The sequence below is a fragment of the Neoarius graeffei genome, chromosome 16 (assembly GCF_027579695.1).
Source record: "Neoarius graeffei isolate fNeoGra1 chromosome 16, fNeoGra1.pri, whole genome shotgun sequence".
Lineage (NCBI taxonomy): Eukaryota > Metazoa > Chordata > Actinopteri > Siluriformes > Ariidae > Neoarius > Neoarius graeffei.
The window spans coordinates 45,039,228-45,063,213 of NC_083584.1; the positions used below are offsets into that span (position 1 = coordinate 45,039,228).

The window sequence follows — 23,986 nt, forward strand, 5'->3', positions numbered from 1 at the left end:
TAGGGGTGTAAACCTCAGGCGTCCACACAATACAGTTTGTTAACCTGCTATGATATGGTTTGCTTTGCTCAGAATCTGGTGCAGGCCGACAGTTAATTCATAAATGATGGTGATGTAGAGAATGAAGAGAAGGACGAGTTTAAGTATCAGAATTATGGGTAAAACACAGAGTGAGTCAATATGCACAGTTCAAAAATGTGGGTTTTTTTTAACATACCAGTTATCAGTCCTTTTTTTTTGATAATAAGCAATTTATAATCAGTTATAATCAAAAATAACAGGGAAGTTAATTTAATGTTGTCAATCAGTGTAGAATTAGCCGTTGGATCAACTTTGAATTCTGCCCCATGTTGGCTCGCCCATGGAGACAGGTTATGTACAGCGTCACCACTGTATCAGCTGTTCAAAAATGTTAATGTTGGTTTGTCTTTATTCACAGCTCTATACATTATAAATTATGAAGAAATACTTATGACCTCTCTGAACCGACCAGCGATTTTAAAAAAAAAGTGTTGCTATTTTACAGATATATAACACAATCTTTCATTGATTTGCTTGTCTTTCTAGATGTTGTGCAATTGTGGAGCAGCATTCTGACTGCCCCACTTAACTTCCACAGACTTATTATTGTACCTACAGTAGTTGTTAGAGTCAAAGATGCGAACTGAAACAAGCGCTAATAACAGCCCATAGGGGTACAAATCCTGCTGCTCCATGCTGGTTCCGTGAAAGACAAGCAAATTCTTCACGCACAATTTTACAACAGACTCCAAAAACGTTAACTGTACGACTGTATATTTATTTAAAAAAAAAAAAAGCAAGGGAATAAAATTAAGGGTCACAGGATGCCTTGGATATCTCAAACCTTTTAATAGGCTGTGGTCACATTTCAGCATTTCCTAGAGCTTTCCACAAGGCAGTAAAGAAGACAGAGTTGCACATGTGCATAGAGAAATGCATTATTACGTTAAAACTGCGTTCAGTAATGTAATCAGGATGAATCGGAAAAGAAAACGAAATAAAAGGATACAGAACGAGATACCAGGTATACAACATTTTCATATTTTTGCATGTATGAAACGTTCCGAAAGAAATGACAGGTATGGATATAAAAAATAGTTCCTTTCAGAAAATCAGCCATTATCTATAGGTGTTTTTTTTTTTTTTGCTTTTTTTTTTTCAGTTTGACATTTTTGCAGTCCAAATGAGGATTCTCTGTGAGTTTATAAGAATACAATATACAGAGCAGAGTTTGGTGCTGCTGAGAAAAAAAGGTTTGAACAAAACAGCCCTACAGTGCCTTGAAAAAGTATTCATACCCCTTGAACTTTTTCACATTTTTCCACCTTACAACCATGAACTTAAGTTTTTTATTGAGATTTTATGTGATAGACCGACACAGAGTAGCACATAATTGTGAAGTGAAACGAAAATGATAAATGGTCTTCAAAATTTTAAACAAATAAAAATCCGAAAAATGTGGTGTGCATTAGTATTCAGCCCCCTGTACTTTTCTACCTCTAAATACAACCCAGTGCAATCAATTGCCTTCAGAAGTCATCGAATTAGTTAATTAGAGTCCTACTGTGTGTAATTTACTCTCAGCATAAATACACTTGTTCTGTGAAGGCCTCAGTGGTTTGTTAGAGAACACTGAAGAACAAACAGCATCATGAAGACCAAAGAACTCACCAGACAGGTCAGGGATAAAGTTCTGGAGAAGTTTAAAGCAGGGTTAGGTTATAAAAAAAATATCCCAAGCTCTGAACATCTCAAGAAGCACTGTTCAATCCATCATTCAAAAATGGAAAAAGTATGGCACAACTGCAAACCTACCAAGACATGGCAGTCCACCTGAACTGACAGAGCGAGCAAGGAGAGCACTGGTCAGAGAAGCAGCCAAGAGGCCCATGATCACTCTGGAGGAGCTGCAGAAATCCACAGCTCAGGTGGGAGAATCTGTGCACAGGACAACTAAAAGTCGTACACTCCACAAATCTGGCCTTTTTGGAAGAGTGGCAAGAAGAAAGCCATTGTTGAAAGACAGGCATAAGAAGTCCCGTTTGCAGTTTGCCAGAAGCCATGTAGGGGACACAGCAAACATGTGGAAGAAGGTGCTTTGGTCAGATGAGACCAAAGTTGAACTTTTTGGCCTAAATGCAAAGCGCTATGTGTGGCGGAAAACTAACACTGCTCATCGCCCTACACACACCATCCCCATTGTGAAACATGGTGGTGGCAGCATCATGCTATGGGGATGCTTTTCTTCAGCAGGGACAGGGAAGCTGGTCAGAGTTGATGGGAAGATGGATGGAGCTAAATACAGGGCAATCCTGGAAGAAAACCTGTTGGAGGCTGCAAAAGACTTGAGACTGGGAAGGAGATTCACCTTCCAGCAAGACAATGACCCTAAACATACAGCCAGAGCTACAATGGAATGGTTTAGATCAAATAATATTCATGTGTTAGAATGGCCCAGTCAAAGTCCAGACCTAAATCCCATTGAGCATCTGTGGCAAGACTTGAAAATTGCTGTTCACAGACGCTCTCCATCCAATCTGGCTGAGCTTGAGCTATTTTGCAAAGAAGAATGGGCAAAAATTTCAGCGTCTAGATGTGCAAAGCTGGTAGAGACATACCACAAAAGACTTGCAGCTGTAATTGCAGCAAAAGGTGGCTCTACAAAGTATTGACGCAGGGGGGCTGAATACTAATGCACATCACATTTTTCAGATTTTTATTTGTTTAAAATTTTGAAGGCCATTTATCATTTTCGTTTCACTTCACGATTATGTGCTACTCTGTGTTGGTCTATCACATAAAATCTCAATAAAAAACTTAAGTTCATGGTTGTAAGGTGGAAAAATGTGAAAAAGTTCAAGGGGTATGAATACTTTTTCAAGGCACGGTATATGAACACAGTGACAAACATATACAGTTCATAATGCGCTCCGTTAGTAAACTGGGTCGTAAAGCTAATCATGACTCTGTAGCCCTGTTTCAGCTGCTGTTTTTCTTTGCAGAAATAGCAAAGAAAGCAACATCTACTCTTTTTTTTTTTTTTGTCAGGATTTGTGAAAATATCAGATAAATACGACTGAATGAACGGTGCAGGGTTGTTATAATAATGGCTTGTACAGACAATGCAATGCTTTTGAACAAGGACTAACATGGTTTGTATACAATTAGTAAAAGGTCCTACCAACTAAGAAGTGAAAAGAAAACGTGCATCGGTTTAACAGACTTAAATTTTTAAATTATAAATGTTTAGTGTATAAACACTTGCATAAGCTAATATGCATAAAACACCAGAAGCACACAAATCAACTACATCGAGATCAACGGACGAAAATACTTTATCATTACTGATGGAGACGTTTTGTTAAAAAGGTACGCAAAATATTTCGTAGGCAGTGAAAAGTTTATTCAGTGGGTTTAAGGAGAATAGAAACTCAACTCTACAACCAAGTGCTTACTTTATTTTAGTAATTACTGAGAGGTTTAAAAGCCTGAATGACTTACTGCTCTTAATGCTTGTTTGAACTAAACTGAAAACAGAGTTTCAGTGAGTCAATGGCGTGATTTGTTTTTTATTGGTGTAGATTTACTGATCTGAGAGGAGCATTAAAGACGACACTTAACTAAAAGAGGGGGGGAAATGCATTTATTACTTGCATACAAAAAAGAAAAAAAAAAAATCCTGATTATTTCCCTCCACTCCCCCACCCCATACCTCCTATCTCACGTTGAAGTCAAACTTATTTTGATTTAGCGATAAAACTGATTATTTCAGTATTATATGCTTTATAAGAAATAAGTTTTCGGATCTTTTGATCACAAAGCATTAAACTAAACTAAACTTCTGACCATATTTCGAGTTCATTCTACAGATCAGACAGTGTTATTGAGTCATTCTAACCCTGAAGAGTGAAAAAGCTTCAGTGTTTTAACTTCCAAGCAGCAGGTGGTAGAGTTTGAAGCAGAATCTTTGCTACAGAGCTCAAGGCACTAATCGAGTGGATATATATTTTGGTCTTTTAGAGTGTTTTCTCAGGTTCATTATTGCGAGATGTTTCCAATACTTCTTTATATCGTTTATAAAGTGGGAACTGACACCATCATGTTAGTGATTGTCAAACACCCGTGTTTGTATTTTTATTTGTAAAAATATCACGTTTAGGAAAAAAAAAAAAAGTTTAACATTCATTACGTACCTCCCGGCATCGTTCGAAGATCACGGGAAGGCGGACAGTGGAAAAGTAGCCTCTCTGATAATTAATTAACTAACATGAATCGTTACATTCTTACATTCCTGGGTCTTTAAAACTAGAAATGAACATATTTGGTTATCAGTAGCCCCTCGTAATAATGAAACATACCAGTATTTCTAATTTGTGTATGGTTTAAATATTATTATTCATTCAATAATACATACCTAACCAGGTAATGTAATTCTTAGCCATTATAAAGCACACAGAGGATGGCCAGGTGTACATCTAACCCTAGGGTTATCTATCTCCTATTTATCATTTTAAACGAGAACGTAAAACCTTAAGGACGCCACATTCTAATTTCTTCACGCGCATTTAGTCGAGAGGGAGCCGTGAACAATGAAAAAAAGAAAACACAAGCTACATACATTCATTGAGTTTGTTTTAGGTTTGCAGACTAAATTCCCAGACAGACATGTGCTAGACATTTCTCTTTACAACATCTACATGCGCAAGGTCACAGCCCGCCATAGAAAAATACTTGAGAGCATGTTAAAGAGCTCAAGGCTTGAAGAAGGCCTTGAAATGTAGGATTTTTTTTTTTCGAAATCGTTGTTTTCGAAGAAGTTTTAGTTATTAGTTTACAATCCAATTTTATCAGATGGTGATGGTGTTTCTAACCCATGCTTAATTAAAGCACAGAATCATAAATAAATCCAAGGTTCCCCTGGAGATGACAGAAACCCGTGACAAGAGTCTCCAATGAGCTTAATACATAATGCTTCAATTCTGAGAGGTCAGTGCTCCCATACAGAAGTAGCTGCTTAGTTATCATTTTATTGGTCCCGCCCCAACCTGGAGTAAGTACTGCTTTTGACTGTACCTTGTGAGGAACTACACGGCAGCACGTTGCCTTGTGTGTGCATTTCACCTCTCGAATAGCTTTAAGAGACCAATTCCCATCCTCTTTAAAGAAACCCACAAAATTAAAACCGTCTCAGCACTGACTTTTTTTTTTTTTAAGGCTTAAAGGATAATGCGTTTATCTCCTACCTGTCCTTAATATGCACACTCCGTCAGGGCTTGTTCTCTCACAAAAAACTGAAGTTCTTAGTAAAAGAAAAGAAAATGACGACCCAAAAAAAAAAAAAAAAAACCCCACAAAACAAACAAAAACAAACACCAAACCTCAAATTCCCCTCTATAACAATGGCACGTTGTGCTAACACTATTTTTGGGGGCTTGCTTTAACCATCTTCTCCACTCACTCACTCCCTCCCTCCCTCACTCAGTCACTGGCCTCTGGGGTCATCGCTACGATGACAGGTTTGGGGACAGACACCACGCCGTCATCCTCCATCTTGGGTCGTTTGGTGTCAGGCTCCTGCACACCCGCTTCCTCCCTCTCCACACTGGAAGGCCTGTTCACTAGCACCGGGGGCGAGGTGGAAGCCTGCGCTGCCAGGATCTGAAGAGGGCTGGTGAGAGCTGAACACAAAAACAAGGAGAAACAAGGAAAAGAATAACAGTCAGTAGCGTGACATCATATCCATTAGTGTACCAGGTTACAGCTGTCCTCTTTTTAGCTTTCTAGGATGCAATCGTATTCAGGGTTAAAACAAACACAGCACTCAGGTGCAGGTAGCCTCTGTCTTTAAAGTGCATATCCTGGACCAATTTTGTTTTGTTTTTTATATGAAAGTATGTCCCTTTACACACTCATCCAGAAGGGTAGTTTTGCACAAGGCCATCTGTCTACAGCAGAAAAAAATTAAACAACAAAACGTGTCTGGAAAAATCCCAAGGGAGTCTGGAGCCAGATTCGTGACGTTACCTGCGGAAGCGCCAGCAGGCTGCGCGAGCTTGCATGGTTTCAGTGCACAGCCTGTGTAGACCAAGCGCTCCCATTTCTCTCTCATTGTCCGGTCTTTTGGGAAACGATGAGTACTAATCCCATCAAGATTGGTGTTGCTACACCCTCCTACGATACATCTGTTAACCATTTTAATAATTACACGATAACGTTGAAGAAATTTGCAGAAAGCCACCAGGTCGTTTTCTCATAAACAAACCAGCGCTGACGTAGGATTCAGAGGGAGGCGTCCCGCACGCGACGTCACGGAAATCAATCTTTGCCGGGAAATCCAAATGCCGAGTTTTTTCACAGGCGGACCAATTCGCCTCAAATGGCTTGATTTCAGCTGAATTTTTCTGGTATTGCGCAAGGTACAAAAATTGCAGAGAATGCAGAATGTTACAGATATTTGACCAAAGTTTAATATAAAATAGGAGAATTACATTGATCTTGCTCCTGAATTTACCCGTGATATGCACTTTAAAGCGAACCCAAGTGAAAATGATGTGTCTTTTCAGTTTCTGGTAGCGTTTTCTGTGAAAAATCACCAACAAGGTGCAAACTGAGCCAAAGGACAGAACCGTACAACTGCAGAAACGCAAAGGGGTCCTGATCCAATGTTCAGTGTTCGAGAAAAAGAAAACAACGCTGGCTGCGATACACAAAATGTTTTAAACTAGTTACATATAATTTTCAGTTGATTTATTTAGGCCCGGGCCCATGTTTGGATGATTAATCTCATTTCTACGTGCACTTAAAGGTTTCTTATGGCCCTTTTCCACTACCCTTTTTCAGCTCACTTCAGCTCGCTTCAGCCCGACACAGCTCGCGTTTCGACTACCTCAGAGCAGCACGACTCAGCTCACTTCAGCCCTGCTCAGCACCCAAAACTCACACGGTTTTGGAGTGGGGCTGAAGCGAGCCAAACCGAGCCGAGTGGGGCTAGGGGCGTGAGGAGACACTCCCCTGTGCACGGATTGGTGAGGAGGAGTCTCCTCACATGCCCACACACGCCCCGCGAGCACGCTGGGATCTGTAAACACCGTAAACCCGGAAGAAGAAGAATTACGAATTACGAGAATTTCTGAAGCCTTATGCGCCTCGCCTCATCTATACGCTCTTGCCAGTATCTGTCCGCGTTGTCGGTGACAACAAGCCACAGCACCAAGACCAGCAACACTAACGACTCCATGTCCTCCATGTTTATTGTTTACTATCCGGGTCGTGAGACTACCGCTTAAAAGATCACTGATGTCACTGTTTGCGCCGCCTATCGACATCACGTGACGTCCACCCACTTTCGCTAACTCCACCCAATGTGTCCACCCACTTCCAGCCAGCACGGTTCAGCGCGGTTGTAGTCGAAATGCAACTCCAACAGCCCCACTCAGCTCGACTCAGCCCAACTCGGCACGGCACGGCTCAGCCCGACTCAGCCGCGTTTGTAGTGGAAAAGCAGCATTAACCTTTTTCTATTACTCTATGATCGAAATGGTTTTGTTTTCAGCCTTATAATCACTCCAGCCAAAAGTGGTGGGGTTTTTTGTGCCTTTTTTGGTTTGTTTCATTATTTGCAATAGAGGTTCTAGCACACAGACTAGTACACTATATAGTCAAAGGTTTGTGGACACCTGACCCTCATATCCATGTGTGCTTGTTGAACGTCCCGTTCTAAACCTGGTCCCTAATAACCTACACTCTTCTGGGAACGGATGAGATGATCACTGATATAACTGTAATAGGTAACCAGCTCGCTGTCAATCTTAACCCTATCAAATAAGTCAACTCCAATCAATCCAGACACGGACTGCACTTCGCTGCTTAATTTACTATTGGTCAAACTGACAAAAAAAAAAATAGCGACACTATTTTATTCTAAGATATTTTGACTTTAGTCTTAGTCAGTTTCCCTCTGATGAGAGACGAGTCTTTTTGTCAGATTGTTAAAGCAGAACATAAGAATACACACTGCACATTGTGTGCTAATCTTGGAATGTAGTAAAAAAAAATAAAGTTTAAGGAATGACCATGGGTTTATAAAGGGGGGGGGAGGGAAAAAACAAAAACAAAAAACACAACACACACCGGGCGGCACGGTGGTGTAGTGGTTAGCGCTGTCGCCTCACAGCAAGAAGGTTCGGGTTCGAGCCCTGTGGCCGGCGAGGGCCTTTCTGTGTGGAGTTTGCATGTTCTCCCCGTGTCCGCGTGGGTTTCCTCCGGGTGCTCCGGTTTCCCCCACAGTCCAAAGACATGCAGGTTAGGTTAACTGGTGACTCTAAATTGAGCGTAGGTGTGAATGTGAGTGTGAATGGTTGTCTGTGTCTATGTGTCAGCCCTGTGATGACCTGGCGACTTGTCCAGGGTGTACCCCGCCTTTCGCCCGTAGTCAGCTGGGATAGGCTCCAGCTTGCCTGCGACCCTGTAGAACAGGATAAAGCGGCTAGAGATAATGAGATGAGGCAACACACCCCCACAAAAGCAATGACTTCATGGTGTTCAGTGAATTCTACAAATGTTTTCTGTAATAGAAAGTAAGCAGTTACACGAATTAAAAAAAATGACATTTTATTATTGTCAATCATCAGTTTTAGTTTTAATAAAGTAAAACAGATATAATTCTACTTTTCCAAAAAATATATCTACCATAAGTGTTGGGGGAGATGGTGGTAGTGGGCAGAGCGTGTTTGCCGTTCTGGGTGATGGTCTGGACTGGGAGCTGGTGCTGACCCAAAGGCACGGAAGTGGCCTGCAGAACAGTGTAACTCTGCTGCCCTCTAGAGGCTGAACTCAAGTGGCTCCCTACAGACTGAATCACTCGGCTGCCCGCAGGGATGGATGTGGGGGCTGCCATCTCCTCCAGAACACCTTCACAAAGAGACAAAAAGCAGAAAAAGCTTTCAGCGACTAGAAAGGATGCTAATATTCTTCAGCAGTCAACACAAGGGCAGGGTGGAGGCGGTACCTCGGAGTTCTCCAGAACTCTCCCCGGCTGGCGCGGTGCCAATGTTCGCCAGGACGTATCCGTTGGCGGAGCTGGAGGCGGTGTTGAGAACCCGCACCATGGTGACAGCTGGAGCTTGTTGGAGCACATGCACAGCCTGACCAGAGGCTTGCTGCGAGGTGAGGATGGAAGCGGGCATGTAGGCCACGGGCTTTGCTACCGCTGCCGAGGGCTGAGGAGGCACGGCCACGATCACGGGCTGTGCACTCACCGGAGAGCCTGGTGTTCACGCAGATTTAGAGAAATTATCCATACAGAGAGCCAAGAAACGTCCAGACTGAATACACAGGACGTCTGAGACTCACCTGGGGCGCTCTGAGAGTATCTGAACTCGGGCACCGACGCCAGCTTGGTGCTAAACTCATTCTCATGGGAAATGGGTGAACCCTCTCGAGACAGACACTCAGGGGTCTGCAGGCCGCTCGAGTGAGGAGACAGCAGGCCAGAGTGGGTGGGTGAAGCTGGAGCGCTCCTGAAAGCAGCACAACACATCCATTACACACACACAGGCGTGCAAACAAAGCCACAGACATGACCTACAGTTCTCTATGTACTAAACAGAGGTTTCACTGCGACTGCAAGCAACCAGTCTGACATCACACACACACACACACACACACACACACACACTTCAGCAGGTGACTAATACAGTGTAGATTAGAAGCTGCTGCACAACATGACACCCAAAAAGCTGAAAACGGCTCAACTGGAATAACGAGCTTACACAGACATGACTTACTTCGTTCTGCCGAGCAAATAAGAGCAGCAGGAAGAGAGGGGGAAAAGGAAATGAGAATAAACTGAAGGAGTTACTCTCGGATACTGAGACACACTCTGTGTGTGTGTGTGTGTGTGTGTGTGTGTGTGTGTGTGTGTGTGTGTGTGTGGTGAGAGAGAGAGAAAGATGCCTGTTAAAAGGGCATTCAGGTTTCAAACATCCAGTATGCCTTGAGCACACAAACATTGTATCGTGATAATCATGATGCAAGTTTAAGATGGCTTGAATCAATGAAATAAAAATATGAATCATGATTTTCAGACTGCATAATCATTATATATTATATAAAAATAAAACATGCAATAGCAGGAATACACGTGACTTCACTCTAGGTGGAAGCAACACCGCTATAATGCCACGAGAACAAAAAACAGATCTAGAACGCGACAGAGCTGTTGTGTGACTGTACAAATAGATTTAACAAAAAAAAAAATCGGAGCTCTCTTTTGTACAGACTGCTGAAAGCTAAAGAAAAGAGAAAAAAATTGAGGTAGTACAAATGTTCATAAAAGTTTATTACGAAAATAAACTTAAGAAAATAAACCCTGTTGTTCACATTTTTCGTTTTTAATAAAATGAATGTTTTAGTTAATAGACTATTATATTTTACTCCAGCCTCTACAAATGTGGGTAAATTATTATTGGGTATTTAGAAAATGAAACGGAAGGGTTTTTTTCCCCTAATTTAACAAAAGGAATATTTAAGTTGATAAAGAAAATATCAGGAAAAATAAAATGTTACTTTTTTTCACAATAAAGTTTTCTTGATTTTTTAGATATTTTTGGGGGGCTTTTTCCACCTTTATTGGATAGGACAGTGTAGAGACAGGAAATGAGCCGGAGAGAGAGAGATGGGGAGGGATCGGGAAATGACCTCGGGCCGGAATCGAACCCGGGTCCCGGATTTATGGTATGGCGCCTTATCCACCTTAGCCACGACGCCCCCAGTTTTCTTGATTTCATGGGGGTTTTTTTTCCAAAAAATATTGTAGAAAAATTGAATTGTGAATCGAATCGTGAATTGGGTGAATCATCACATGCTTATTAACTTGCTTATTAAAATATTTTTGAGATTTACTTAAGCACAGGCAATAATTAGGGTGGCTAGTTTTAATCTTAAGATTATATTTTTCATGCGTCCCTTGTTTTATGATCGACATAAAAATGTACCAGCTTTAAAACACTGGGTTTTACTTAAAACAAAACAAAACAACAAGTGAGTACTCGGAGAGCACAATATCCCCCGCTGGTACAAGTTTGGTAATCAAGGGCTGTAACTCTGGTAAAATGTGACTGAACAGATGACTTTAAATTTCATGACAACACCACATCTCAAAAAAGTTGGGACAAGGCCATGTTTACCACTGTGAGACATCCCCTTTTCTCTTTACAACAGTCTGTAAACGTCTGGGGACTGAGGAGACAAGTTGCTCAAGTTTAGGGATAGGAATGTTAACCCATTCTTGTCTAATGTAGGATTCTAGTTGCTCAACTGTCTTAGGTCTTTTTTGTCGTATCTTCCGTTTTATGATGCGCCAAATGTTTTCTGTGGGTGAAAGATCTGGACTGCAGGCTGGCCAGTTCAGTACCCGGACCCTTCTTCTACGCAGCCATGATGCTGTAATTGATGCAGTATGTGGTTTGGCATTGTCATGTTGGAAAATGCAAGGTCTTCCCTGAAAGAGGCGTTGTCTGAATGGGAGCATATGTTGCTCTAGAACCTGGATATACCTTTCAGCATTGATGGTGTCTTTCCAGATGTGTAAGCTGCCCATGCCACACGCACTAATGCAACCCCATACCATCAGAGATGCAGGCTTCTGAACTGAGCGCTGATAACAACTTGGGTCGTCCTTCTCCTCTTTAGTCCGAATGACACGGCGTCCCTGATTTCCATAAAGAACTTCAAATTTTGATTCGTCTGACCACAGAACAGTTTTCCACTTTGTCACAGTCCATTTTAAATGAGCCTTGGCCCAGAGAAGACGTCTGCGCTTCTGGATCATGTTTAGATACGGCTTCTTCTTTGAACTATAGAGTTTTAGCTGGCAATGGCGGATGGCACGGTGAATTATGTTCACAGATAATGTTCTCTGGAAATATTCCTGAGCCCATTTTGTGATTTCCAATACAGAAGCATTCCTGTATGTGATGCAGTGCCGTCTACGGGCCCGAAGATCACGGGCACCCAGTATGGTTTTCCGGCCTTGACCCTTACACACAGAGATTCTTCCAGATTCTCTGAATCTTTTGATGATATTATGCACTGTAGACGATGATATGTTCAAACTCTTTGCAATTTTACACTGTCGAACTCCTTTCTGATATTGCTCCACTAGGGGGATTGGTGATCCTCTTCCCATCTTTACTTCTGAGAGCCGCTGCCACTCCAAGATGCTCTTTTTATACCCAGTCATGTTAATGACCTATTGCCAATTGACCTAATGAGTTGCAATTTGGTCCTCCAGCTGTTCCTTTTTTGTACCTTTAACTTTTCCAGCCTCTTATTGCCCCTGTCCCAACTTTTTTGAGATGTGTTGCTGTCATGAAATTTCAAATGAGCCAATATTTGGCATGAAATTTCAAAATGTCTCACTTTCGACATTTGATATGTTGTCTATGTTCTATTGTGAATACAATATCAGTTTTTGAGATTTGTAAATTGTTGCATTCCGTTTTTATTTACAATTTGTACTTTGTCCCAACTTTTTTGGAATTGGGGTTGTATTACCGACATATAACAAAGAATCCTGTCAAGTTTCATGAAATGCCTCCAAAAATCGAGAGTTGATTTCAGAAGGTGAGTACCCTTCCCGGGACGGACAGACAGACGGACATCGCCACGACATAATCGACCTTCGGGCATTTCAGCCAGCAGGGGATAAAAAATTGAAAAGAACGCAGTATGCCATGACTGACATGAATTTTATTTCCTAAATCAAAAGACAAGGGTTACCTAGTGAAAAAGTTTAAGAACTGTTTTGGGCAACTTATGGTTTGTGTGCGTCTTAGATATTAATTTTGTGAAAATTTGAGCAGTATTGAAAAAGAATTTCATTGTGAACAGCCTGAATAAGTGTGTGTGTGTGTGTGTGTGTGTGTGTGTGTGTGAGAGAGAGAGAGGAATATCTGATAGTGTTTTGATCCTGCATTTGGCAAAGAGATGAGGCTTCCTTGTGGTTACAGAGGTTAAGATTCAGGTTAGATTTAGATTGAGGCACAACAATAATAATTATCTGCATTAATGATTACATCAGTGGAAGTTCCTCACAAGAATACTAAAGCCGTGTGTGTGTGTGCGTGTGTTGGAAGATTAAACAGCGGTATGAGGCTTTTCACCTTGAGGAAAGTGGACCAAATGGTGTCCGGAAGCAGGAGACGCCTCTCTGACGGCGTTTGCGGAAGGACTGCTCCACCAGCTTGGCCTCTGACGAGGGATCGACGCGCCAGAATGAGCCCTTCCCTGGCTCCTCTTGAGAGCGTGGCACTTTGATGAAGTAGCGGTTCAGCGACAGGTTGTGCCTGATGGAGTTCTGCACACAATCGAGCAAGTAAAAGACAGCGCTAGATAGAGAGAATGAACGATGGCTAGAAAGTGAGACAGGCATGTTGATGTTTACGTCAAACTGACCTGCCAGCCCTTATCCGCAGTCCTGTAGTAGGGGTAATGCTTGGTGATGTGGGCGTAGATGCCACTTAGCGTCAGCTGTCGGTCCGGAGCCGAAGATATGGCCTGTACAATCAGCTGTGCATACGAGTACGGGGGCTTGGACTCATCCTATGAGGGAACACATACAGGGCAGGCCTTCAAAATAAATCTAAATGAAACAGCTGTTCAGTGGTTTTATCACAGGGACCAGTAGTGTTTAATTCGGAAATATTCCTAATACGCGCTCTTCGAGAATCAACAACATGAAGTACTGAAGATGCTCACTTTCTTCATTATAATCATGTCAGAGAACAAGTAAGAGTTTGGGGTTTGGGTTTCTGACCTTGGGGCTGTCTCTATCTGACGCCTCTGTGCGATGCTCTGATACAGCTTTGGCTGCGTACTCAGCCGCCAACTGCAGGTCCGAGGTTATGTTGCGTCCGTAGCGGTAGCCAGAGGAGCCTGCACCCCGAGGACTCGCTGGACAAGAGTTAGGTACACTGAGAAACAAACAAACAAAAGTTACATGCCAGTGTGTGACTGGACCAAATTAACCAAGACTCCATGTTTACTTGTACTGGACATATAATACAAGCATTTGTGGTTAAGTCCAAGTTCCAAAACAGCTAGCTTCAGCCAATTTCCACCAAAATAAGAGGAAAATAGTCATACAACAACAACTCCTCAAGCACATGTTGGAGAATGAGACTGTGACCAGAAGAGAAAAGCCAGACTGGTCTGAGCTGACAGGACGGTTACGGTAACTCAAATAACCACTCTTTACAACCACGCTGAGCAGAAAAGCATCTCAGAGCACACAATATGCCAAACCTTAAAGTGCATATCACGGGTAAATTCAGGAGCAAGATCAATGTAATTCTCCTATTTTACATTAAACTTTGGTCAAATATCTGTCACATTCTGCATTCTCTGCAATTTTTTTACCTTGCGCAATACCAGAAAAATTCAGTTGAAATCAAGCCATTTTGGTCCGCCTCTGAAAAACTTGGCATTTGGATTTCCCGGCAAACATTGATTTTCGTGACGTCGCGTGCGGGACGCCTCCCTCTGAATCCTACGTCAGCACTGGTTTGTTTATGAGAAAACAACCTGGTGGTTTTCTGCAAATTTCTTCAATGTTATCGCGTAATTATTAAAATGGTTAACAGATGTATCGTAGGAGGGTGTAGCAGCACCAATCTTGATGGGATTAGTACTCATCGTTTTCCAAAAGACCGGACAATGAGAAAGAAATGGGAGCGCTTGGTCCACACAGGCTGTGCACTGAAACCGTGCAAAGCTCGCGCAGCCTGCTGGCGCTTCCGCAGGTGACGTCACGAATCTGGCTCCAGACTCGCTTGGGATTTTTCCAGACATGTTTTGTTATTTTATTTTTTTCTGCTGTAGACAGATGGCCTTGTGCAAAATTACCCTTCTGGATGAGTGTGTAAAGGGACATACTTTCATATAAGAAAAAACAAACAAACAAAAAAAAAAAAACACAAAATTGGTCCAGGATATGCACTTAAAGGCAGGTAAAAATCAAACAGCAGTCCAGTTTCTTTGAGCCTCTGTCTGAACCCAGTGTGGTCTTCTGCTGTAGGAGTGCACTGTTGCTCTTACATACTTCTAGTGCACATATCCACTGCACATTTACACACAATGCAGGATCATAATTATAAATATGGACAAAAAAGTAAGTATTCATAAACACAAGAATCAAATTGACTGGGGGATGGTGGGGGTTTACACTGGCACTTTGTTGCAAAGATGTTGCTGCTAGTAGCTTTGCAACGTCTCAGGCTGGCCCAACAAAAGAGGATAACCGAGATGATTTTGGGTCCAATTTGCCCCTTCTGGGCAAAATCCTGGGGGCATTCCTGATTTGATCCTGGTCTAACTGATTATCTGCCCAAATAACCCTTTTGTGATTTAGTTAACCCTATATATCCCAACATTTCACTCCGATGACGTCACTCCCAGTGGTTTCCCGCTGACTAGACGCACGTTGCGAAAATGGCGAACTGGTGGAAAATAAAAATGATTTTTGATCAACTTGCGTATATTTTTTGTAGATGTGTCCATATAATACAAGCAGCATTACAGGGTGGTGTGAAGATATGAAGTTTATCGTCTCATGTTGAAAATATCACTTGTTTAAGTCACTCACTTGTGAAATATCTTCACCACTTGAAAATGTACTTCATATCTTCGTACGACCGCATAATATCATATGATATTCATCGGTTGCGCAAAGATATGAAGTATGAAATATATAGACACATAGTTGCAACCAGAAGTTTACATACAGTTTAGAAAAAAAACAAACTTTTTTCTCCATGTCTGACAGTAAAATTGAAGAAACTTTTCCTGTTTTAGGTCAGTTAGGATCCCTAAAGTAATTAAAAATTCTCTAAAAAAATCTCTCTCTCTCTGATTATTGACATTTTACATATTAAAATTGGGATCCTAACTGACCTAAAACAGGAAAAGTTTCCTCAATTTTACTGTCAGACATGGAGAAAAAAAAGTTTGTCTTTTTCTAAACTGTATGTAAACACACACACACACACATATATATATACACACACACACACACACACACACACACGGCGGCACGGTGGTGTAGTGGTTAGCACTGTCGCCTCACAGCAAGAAGGTCCGGGTTCGAGCCCCGTGGCCGGCGAGGGCCTTTCTGTGTGGAGTTTGCATGTTCTCCCCGTGTCCGCGTGGGTTTCCTCCGGGTGCTCCGGTTTCCCCCACAGTCCAAAGACATGCAGGTTAGGTTAACTGGTGACTCTAAATTGACCGTAGGTGTGAATGTGAGTGTGAATGGTTGTCTGTGTCTGTGTCAGCCCTGTGATGACCTGGCGACTTGTCCAGGGTGTACCCCGCCTTTCGCCCGTAGTCAGCTGGGATAGGCTCCAGCTTGCCTGCGACCCTGTAGAACAGGATAAAGCAGCTAGAGATAATGAGATGTGATGAGATATATATACACACACACACACACACACACACACACACGTGTGTGTATATACAGTGGGGCAAAAAAGTATTTAGTCAGTCACCAATTGTGCAAGTTCTCCCACTTAAGATGAGAGAGGCCTGTAATTTTCATCATAGGTATACCTCAACTATGAGAGACAAAATGGGGGGAAAGAATCCAGGAAATCACATTGTAGGATTTTTAAAGAATTTATTTGCAAATTATGGTGGAAAATAAGTATTTGGTCAATAACAAAAGTTCATCTCAATACTTTGTTATATACCCTTTGTTGGCAATGACAGAGGTCAAACGTTTTCTGTAAGTCTTCACAAGGTTTTCACACACTGTTGCTGGTATTTTGGCCCATTCCTCCATGCAGATCTCCTCTAGAGCAGTGATGTTTTGGGGCTGTCGCTGGGCAACACGGACTTTCAACTCCCTCCAAAGATTTTCTATGGGGTTGAGATCTGGAGACTGGCTAGGCCACTCCAGGACCTTGAAATGCTTCTTACGAAGCCACTCCTTCGTTGCCCGGGCAGTGTGTTTGGGATCATTGTCATGCTGAAAGACCCAGCCATGTTTCATCTTCAATGCCCTTGCTGACGGAAGGAGGTTTTCACTCAAAATCTCACGATACATGGCCCCATTCATTCTTTCCTTTACACGGATCAGTCGTCCTGGTCCCTTTGCAGAAAAACAGCTCCAAAGCATGATGTTTCCACCCCCATGCTTCACAGTAGGTATGGTGTTCTTTGGATGCAACTCAGCATTCTTTCTCCTCCAAACACGACAAGTTGAGTTTTTACCAAAAAGTTCTATTTTGGTTTCATCTGACATTCTCCCAATCCTCTTCTGGATCATCCAAATGCTCTCTAGCAAACTTCAGACAGGCCTGGACATGTACTGGCTTAAGCAGGGGGACACGTCTGGCACTGCAGGATTTGAGTCCCTGGCGGCGTAGTGTGTTACTGATGGTAGCCTTTGTTACTTTGGTCCCAGCTCTCTGCAGGTCATTCACTAGGTCCCCCTGTGTGGTTCTGGGATTTTTGCTCACTGTTCTTGTGATCATTTTGACCCCACAGGGTGAGATCTTGCATGGAGCCCCAGACCGAGGGAGATTATCAGTGGTCTTGTATGTCTTCCATTTTCTAATAATTGCTTCCACAGTTGATTTCTTCACACCAAGCTGCTTACCTATTGCAGATTCAGTCTTCCCAGCCTGGTGCAGGTCTACAATTTTGTTTCTGGTGTCCTTTGACAGCTCTTTGGTCTTGGCCATAGTGGAGTTTGGAGTGTGACTGTTTGAGGTTGTGGACAGGTGTCTTTTACACTGATAACGAGTTCAAACAGGTGCCATTAATACAGGTAACGAGTGGAGGACAGAGGAGCCTCTTAAAGAAGAAGTTACAGGTCTGTGAGAGCCAGAAATCTTGCTTGTTTGTAGGTGAACAAATACTTATTTTACCGAGGAATTTACCAATTAATTCATTAAAAATCCTAAAATGTGATTTCCTGGATTCTTTCCCCCCATTCTGTCTCTCATAGTTGAGGTATACCTATGATGAAAATTACAGGCCTCTCTCATCTTTTTAAGTGGGAGAACTTGCACAATTGGTGGCTGACTAAATACTTTTTTGCCCCACTGTGTGTGTGTATTTATATATATATATATATATATATATATATATATATATATATATATATATATATATACACACACACACACACACACATATATACACACATATACATACATACACACATTATATATATATATATATATATATATATATATATATATATACACATACACACACACACACACACACACTGTGTGCACAATTATTTGGCAAGTTGTATTCCTGATTATTAATTTTATCGTTGAACAAATACAGTGCTCTCAGTCAATCCAAATTGTTAATAAACCTAAAACCAGAATGATTAACAAAGGAAAGGGGAGTTTAGGCCTTCTCAGGGGAATATATAAGTGTGCAGAATTATTAGGCAGCATTTAGTGTGCAGAATTATTATGCAACTAAATGAAAAGCTTAAAGTTTCCCATCTCACTTGTTTATTTTAATTTTCAGTGTAACAAATAAACAACTCAGAATTAACAAATAAACACTTCTAGCATTTCAAAAATATTCAGTGACCAATATAGCCACCCTTCTTTTCAATAACTGCCATGAGCCTTCCATCCAGTCTGTTAGTTTTTTGATTTGTTGACGATCAACTTTTTGTGCAGGAGCAACCATGGCCTCCCAAATGCTATTCAGAGTGGTGTATTGTCTTCCCTTGCTGTAAATCTCATGCTTAAGAAGGGGCCACAAGTACTCAATAGGGTTTAAGTCAGGTGAGGAAGGGGGCCATGTCATTACTTTGTCATCTTTAAGGCCTTTGTGGGCTCGCCAAGCAGTGGAGTACTTGGGTGCATGTGATGGTGCATTGTTCTGCATAACAATCATGGCCTTCTTGAATGATGCAGACTTCTTCCCATACCACTGCTTGAAGAATGTATCTTTTAGAAACTGGCAGTAGGTTTGGGAGTTGATGTTAAGTCCATCTTCAACCTGAAATGGTCAAACTAGCTCATCCTTAATAATAGCAGCCCATGCCATTACCCCTCCACCACCTTGCTGGTGTCTGAGTCAAAGTGCCCTGTGTCCATTAGTTATCCAGCTATGGGCCCATCCATCTGGTCTATCCAGAGTCACTCTCATTTCATCCGTCCATAAAACCTTTGGAAAATCTGTCTTCAGATATTTCTTGGCCCAATCTTGACATTTCAACTTGTGAGTCTTGTTTAGTGGTGGTCGTGTTTCAGCCTTCCTTACCTTGGCCATGTCTCTGAGCACCGAACACCTTGTCCTTCTGGACACTCCCGGTCAGTTGCAGTTCTAGAATATTGTGGCACTGGAGGATAATGGGTTCCTGGTAGCTTCATGTTTAATCCTTCTCAAGTCTTTTGCGGTTAATTTGTGTCTTTTCTTCTCCACACATTTTTTGCGACCCTGTTGACTATTTGTAACAAAACGTTTGATTGTTTTGTGCTCACATTTCTATAGCTTAGCTATTTCAAGAGTGCTGCATCCCTCTGATAGGCATTTTACAATTTTTGTCTTTTCAGTGTCTGTTAAATCTCTTTTTTGGCCCATTTTGCCTGAGATAAAGAAGCTGCCTAATAATTATGCACACCTTAATACAGGGTATTAATGACTTTAGGTCACACCCTCCCTCATTACACAAATAAATACCACCTGAGAATGCTTAAATCCAATTAGCATTCAAGTGTATCTAGCTTGCGGTTGGAAAACATGCATAGAAATAATGGTAGGGTCAGAGTACTCACTTGCCTAATAATTGTGCACACAGTGTGTGTGTGTATATATATATATATATATATATATATATATATATATATATATATATATATATATATATATATATATATAAACACACACACACACACACTTCAAGAATATGTTGAAGATGCATTTACTTAAGTTAGCTTTTAAAAAGATTTAATAAAAGACTTATTTTAGCTGACTATGGGCGAGCCAGCTAAAATAAGTCTTTTATTAAATCTTTTTAAAAGCTAACTTAAATAAATGCATCTTCAACATCTCATCTCATTATCTGTAGCCGCTTTATCCTGTTCTACAGGGTCACAGGCAAGCTGGAGCCTATCCCAGCTGACTACGGGCGAAAGGCGGGGTACACCCTGGACAAGTCGCCAGGTCATCACAGGGCTGACACATAGACACAGACAACCATTCACACTCACATTCACACCTACGCTCAATTTAGAGTCACCAGTTAACCTAACCTGCATGTCTTTGGACTGTGGGGGAAACCGGAGCACCTGGAGGAAACCCACACGGACACGGGGAGAACATGCAAACTCCACACAGAAAGGCCCTCGCCGGCCACGGGGCTCGAACCCGGACCTTCTTGCTGTGAGGCGACAGCGCTAACCACTACACCACCGTGCCACCCGCATCTTCAACATATTCTTGAAATATATAATATATACACAAATTTAATATTTTTGTGCATGTGTAGCTGGGATAGGCTCCAGCTTGCCTGCGACCCTGTAGAACAGGATAAAGCGGCTACAGATAATGAGATATTATATTTTTATCATAGTTTTAGCTTATTTTATATTATTGTATATTTTTAATAAGTAGATATTGTTTTATAGTTAATCTTTGTGATGCGCAGGCAATCATGTATTTATGTAGCCTACGCACTATAAATGTAAAGTGTGTATAATATACGTTAATTATACACGCACAAAAGAAAAAAAAACTGTATATTTACTACACACACACACCATTCTAATGATTACAGGTTTCAAACTCTCCTCCACCTGTGTACAAATAACAAAGACTGTAGCAGTAGCGTGCACTAACTCACCTGCAGCTGCAAAATGATTCCTCTCTACGGAGCCCCAGAAGGGACATACTTGTAGAGATGTATATTTTGTGGGACTGGAAAACTACAAAATCACTCCCCCCCCCACCCAAAAAAAAATTCCCTTCCGGGTCTCCAAACTTCTCAGCCATTAGTTCATGCACGTTTTTTTTTTTTTTTTCCCTCTTAGTTTGTTTTTCGGTGCAAAACTGCAGAAAACATAGCTCACACACACCCAGCTAATGACGCAGGTCCGTCGGTTTGTACTGCACGTTTGATTACGTTAGTTTCTGTGAGATCCCAAGTCCCTGGAATCTCCACTCTGAATTCGTCTTGTATAAATCACCAAGTGTGAGGTCCTGCATCTTGACTGAATCATCTGGTGTGCGCATTCTCATGATTAAAATATTAAAAATAGGTTAAATTTGTCATTATGTCTGGTCTTTTTGAAATACAAAGTCAAAAGACATTATGTGCAGAAATCTGAAGTGGCTACACCATGACATTCATTTCCCTGTATGTCAACTGTACACACTGGATTTATATTAAATAAAAAATAAATAAATAAAAAGTGTTCTTTTGTATTATACTTGCACTCATACTTTCCATCAACACACACACCAAACATGCCAGAGCTAATCATTTATCTCATCTTTTCTCTGTTGTCACTCGAATTAAAAAAATAAAAATCAAAAAAGCACCCAAACGGCCAGCAGATGGCTCTGGGACGTTCAAAAATGACATTGTAAACAAACGTGGTTTCCTGGAACAACATTCTCCAAGTGGTTGTGATTTTCATCTAGGCTCTGGAGTACAGAGGAGTTTGCACACACCCTACCAGATTCTACCTCCAGGCTGTTTACTGTCAACATTTTAGCAATTCAGTGATCGTACAGGCGTGCTCTTTGTGTTATAGGATATGTACATATCCCATTTAGGTAGCAGTGCCTCAGAGGAATAATCCACCTCAACCCCTTATACGATATTCCCAGGGACATTGGTTACAGCCTGTCTCTGTGCTAGTTAACAGATCACATCATCTCCTCGATGTTTGACAGATTCTGTTGCATTGCTGTTATATTAGACACGAAGGCATGCACCCCCACCTCCCGACGCCACACACAGGCACACACATGCGTTATTTTTACTGCTGCCGTATGTCCTGAGTGTAGCACGCTGCCAGAAGAAGCAGAGCAGGGTCAGAGTTGTTGTTCTGCTGCCGTGATGTGGGTGGAGAGTAAAGCGCTCGGTAGGGAAGAAAGCCTTTGTCTAACAGAAGAGGGCCCAGCCAGCCTGTGGGGTTGAAGTCCAGGTTTGAAGCAGTCCTTTCATAAACAACTGGACCCAATAACAACCCTCAAAAGCATTCTGGGCAAAAAAAAAAAAAAACCCACCCCTTTACAGCTGATTAACACTCATCCTTGAGCATGCGTACCACTAGCAGATATCCGGTCCAAAAAAAAAAACCTGTATACATACAATAAAACAGCACCACACCAAACCAGAGATCATGCTGACAACTCTGAACAGCACCTCCACCATTCGGTCCGATTCACATACGGGACATTCACAGGAGAGGTTGCAATATGTAGCCACTTCATAATTAAAAGTGATTTAGCCATCTTTAGGCACCTTTTCATCAGCCGGGGCGGCTGGTAGAACTGTCCTAGCGGGGCTAGCCTGAACTTCTGTTGGATCATGCACAACAGCGCCACCAACGGTTGTAAGAAAAATAAACGGAGAAGCAAGGTCGGGGCTGATTTCTTCTTTACTCAGACTGCAGAATCATACAGCCCATCAGTTACACTCATGTCCGAGGCGTACTAGACTAGATTTGATTTTGATGAACGTCGAGGAGATGGACTGGTTACTCTCATCATTATTTTTGTCTGTCTTTGGAGGACAAACTAAAAGTAGACAGACTAGGCACATATTGCCAAATCAAATGTACAGATTACACAAACACCCCACACATGACAGAAGTTTAGTACTTTTTGGTTTGGAGGAAAGGGCTACAACTTTTCTGTTTAGAACATTTGGTATGAAACACCGCATGAACCCAGTCGGGCCTTAAGGCCAATTTATGCTGACAACCCAGTCCTCGCAGATGGCGTCGCAGATGGCGTCTGCGAAGCCCCCCCCCTTCGCAGACGCTCTGCGCGCACCTCCCAAAAATTGTGACCACCGCAGAAGCCTCGCAGACAGCGTCGCAGACAAGAGGGCTCCGATTGGTCCACTCTACATCCGCTGTACATGCACTTCTGCTTCCCTACTTTCCCGGTTTGGTTTGTTTTCACGACCGCCATTTTTAAAAACACGAGCGAAGATGGAGCAGCACGAAGAGCAGTTGATCGAGGAAGTACGTACATCTATACGACTCCAGTTCTAGTCATTATAAGTAACCGGAGGATAAACACTCCACTAACCACACCCACCAACTACTCCTAGCAATTTCGCGACTTCGCGCCCCCTTGCGTTGTGGCGGTGAATAACATCGCGCACGCCTATTACTCCCCGCTCAACGATAAATTACAACTGTCTGCGAAAAGATATCTGCGAAAGCCTTGTCGCAAAAGCATGCAGAGGCCTTTACAGAGCCGAAACACCTGAAATAAAAATGATAAAAACAGTTAGTTCTGGTCCACTAATTTGATTGATCAAGCCACATTCTAAGAGTGCTTATATTTCTGATAACCCCACAGGGACCTTTCACGGTGTCCATCAGTCCAATCATCTGTATTCGCGACATAAAATAAAGGTTTTCACTTTAAAACATGAAAAGATGAAAAGAAAGAAGGGATACTAATTTTACCGGCTTCAGCTTTAACAGGAATGTACAAAAATCAGTGTTATCTAGCAAGCCAGCTAGCTGTGAGTGTAGCTTCTGTGGTATGCATTTCCCCTAGCGGGTCAAAAATGAACAGAGCCTTTGGCCACATTAATTAATTACTTAATTGATTGATTGATTTTCTTGTTTATAGGTCGGAGTGCGGTTCTATTGAACATCGGCACGGCTGTGAATAGCTACAGCATTCGCCCAAGTCGAAATCGGAAGCGTGACTACATCTGTGCGATCTCATCTCATTATCTGTA

The 23,986-nt window shown here is 41.9% G+C and overlaps 1 protein-coding gene across 1 annotated transcript in view; it reads right to left on the reverse strand.

Moving 5' to 3' along the window:
• Positions 1-3,402: 3,402 nt before the first annotated feature.
• Positions 3,403-23,986, reverse strand: part of foxk1 (forkhead box K1) — a 46,856-nt gene continuing 26,272 nt past the window's right edge. The window contains exons 3-9 of the mRNA XM_060943062.1: positions 13,838-13,994; positions 13,477-13,623; positions 13,185-13,378; positions 9,373-9,539; positions 9,029-9,286; positions 8,710-8,931; positions 3,403-5,699 (exon numbers count right to left, since the gene is read on the reverse strand). Coding sequence (XP_060799045.1) covers positions 5,500-5,699; positions 8,710-8,931; positions 9,029-9,286; positions 9,373-9,539; positions 13,185-13,378; positions 13,477-13,623; positions 13,838-13,994 — 1,345 coding nt within the window. The 3' untranslated portion in view covers positions 3,403-5,499. The remainder of the gene's footprint in view (positions 5,700-8,709; positions 8,932-9,028; positions 9,287-9,372; positions 9,540-13,184; positions 13,379-13,476; positions 13,624-13,837; positions 13,995-23,986) is intronic.